This window comes from Myotis lucifugus, unplaced genomic scaffold (genome assembly GCF_000147115.1).
Source record: "Myotis lucifugus unplaced genomic scaffold, Myoluc2.0 scaffold_186, whole genome shotgun sequence".
Classification (NCBI taxonomy): Eukaryota; Metazoa; Chordata; class Mammalia; order Chiroptera; family Vespertilionidae; genus Myotis; species Myotis lucifugus.
Window position 1 is genome coordinate 174,475 of NW_005871234.1, and position 2,665 is coordinate 177,139.

General features: G+C 53.7%; 1 protein-coding gene across 1 annotated transcript in view; it reads left to right on the forward strand.

Moving 5' to 3' along the window:
• DYSF (dysferlin) overlaps window positions 1-2,665 on the forward strand; it is a 200,418-nt gene that overhangs the window by 64,814 nt on the left and 132,939 nt on the right. The window contains exon 13 of the mRNA XM_006096805.3: window positions 498-624. Within this exon, the coding sequence (XP_006096867.1) occupies window positions 498-624 (127 nt within the window). The remainder of the gene's footprint in view (window positions 1-497; window positions 625-2,665) is intronic.

Sequence of the window (2,665 nt, forward strand, 5' to 3'; positions counted from 1 at the left end):
CCACTCTGTGGTCAGTTTTGGTGGCAGAAAGTCACCCGGAGGTGCTGGTTGCCACGGGTGCTGCCACGGGGTGCAGTTTATTCCTTATCTCATTCCCCACCGCAGCTGTTTCTAAAACGTGTCTCTCTCCTGAGCTCCACCCTCAGCCTCCCTCGGGGAGTCAGAGCGGCACAGTGTGAGAGCCCTGGCTGCTGACCGACCCTCCCTCTGCTCCCTTCCATCTCCACTGTCTCCTGCCATTCCCCGCTCTCCCCCCTGCTGGGCCCTGTGCCGTGTCCTCTGCCACCTGGTCCCACCTTCTCTTCCTGGTCTCTTTTCTTGTTATTGTCTCCACTGCCCCGAGGAGGAGCGAGCCCAGGTGAGGAACCTGCCTGGGGTCCGCGCTGGTGAGCGGCCGGGTGCGGCCTGCCTCTCTTCAGAACGCACCCTTTCGCCCGTGTTGGTTGAGGAAGGGAAAACGTCGTTGAGTCAGGAATCACATTTGGTTTGCGTTGTAGCTGGAGAGAAAGGACCCCTCAGAAGACAAGGAGGACATCGAAGGCAACCTGCTCCGGCCGACCGGCGTGGCCCTCCGAGGGGCGCACTTCTGCCTGAAGATCTTCAGGGCCGAGGACTTACCGCAGAGTGAGTGTGGGGCCTTCCCCGGGACCGAAGGCCTGGGCCGGTGGGGACCCGCTGGGCCTCATCAGCATCAGCTCCCCCGGGGGCGGGGGTGGGGGGGTGGGGGGGTGGGGTGGGGGAATGGATGGAGGGGCTGCCCCTCCCCTCTCGCCCTGCCTCCCGTTGGCCTGGCGTCCTCACTCCCGGAATCCGCTATCCGTGGTCGGCAAACTGCGGCTCGTGAGCCACATGCGGCTCTTTGGCCCCTTGAATGTGGCTCTTCCTAAGTCTTAGGAGTACCCTAATTAAGTTAATAACAATGTACCTACTTATATAGTTTAAGTTTAAAAAGTTTGGCTCTCAAAAGAAATTTCAGTCGTTGTACTGTTGATATTTGGCTCTGTTGACTAATGAGTTTGCCGACCACTGTGCTAGATCAGTGCCTGTCACTCTGCGCTGTCCTCCGGGGAAGCCCCAACCCCTCTCTGGGTTTCCCGAGGGTGTTTATTGTTCTTAACAGAGAAGCAGTCATGATGAATGAAAAGACATATAAATGCTGGTGGAGTCACAGAGATGCCAGACATCTTGAGACGCATAGCTGCCCTGGGCTCCATTTCCGCACCCCCTCGGCCTGGTCTGGCTGTGTGGCCTCTGTGGACCCATTTCCTGGTTCTCACCAGGGAGTCAGCACCATTGGACTCTGTTCTGTGCTCAGGGCTGGATCTCACTGATTTTCTTTCCTCTTTGAGGAAGCCCAGCCTGCAAGTTGGCAGACCCTGGTCTGGGGAGGCAGACACTGACGTGCTAGGAGAGCTCAGTGTCTCTGCGGATGAAGGATGAGCACCCGGTTTGCCTCCGACTGTCCTGGGTTAACCCTGAAAGTCCCGTGTCCCGGGCAGCCACTCGGTCTCCGGCACTGGAGCAGTGGGTCACCTTGGTGTGGCCGGGCCCTCCTCCTCCCAGGAAGGCCACTGTGGCCACTGCCTGGCTTCTCACCGTGGCTAGCCCTGTATTGGCCCCATCCGTGTGCTCAGTAAATGGCGGGGGAATTACAGCAGGTCCTCGAACATCATTTTGTTCAACATCTTTTGTTATAATGCTGATGCGATGCCATACGAACTTAACTCTTGTTTATATCAATTAGTTTATGATAAAATTGGTTGCATGTATATTGGTTCCCTTAAAGTCACAGAACCTATTGATGACCTCAAGTGAGGACTTACTGTACCTATCCTGAATATTCTAGAGCTGTGGGTGCTAGGATCACCGGGGGAGCTTTAACGTAGGGATGCCTGGGCCACACCTTTGGTGGTTCAGATCGACTTGGTTTGGGGTAAGGTTCAAACATTGGTCGTTTTTATTTTTATTTTATTTATTTTTGTTAGTTCTCACCTGAGGATATTTTTCCATTGATTTTAGAGGGAGTGGAAGGGAGGGTAGGGGAGGGAGGGAGAGAGAAAGAGAAACATGAATGTGAGAGACACACATTGATTGGTTGCCTCCCACATGTGCCCTGGGGGTGGGGGATTAAATCTGTACCCAGCTCCCTGCCCTTGACCGGGAATTTAACCTGAGACAACGTCGATGTGCAGGGATGATGCGCTAACCACTGAATCACCGGCCAGGGCCTCATTGGTAATTATTAAAGGCTCCCGAAGTGGTTCAGCTGTTCTGTGGGCTGTGAGCCGCTGCTTTGAGTGTGCGTTGGTGGCATATGAGCCAGTTGTGGTTCATAAGTCAGTGAGAACATTTGCTACTTGGGTCTCTGTTTACAAGTTTTGCGTAAAGCTAATTGAGGGTTTCTGCTTTGACTAATGACAGCAATAAATGAAATGGGTTCCTTCTGTACAGGTTTATTTGAACCAAAATCATGGGGAAAGCCTTTAAATATATAATGGGTATTAAATGGTCATTAAAATACATGCTTAGCCCTGGCTGATGTGGGTAAGTGGTTAGAGCATCAGCCTGCAAACCGAAGGGTCTTGGATTCGATTCTGGTCCCAGGCACGTACCTGGGTTGTAGGTTCCCCGGCCCGGTTGGGAGGAGTGTGGTAGCTCTCTCACA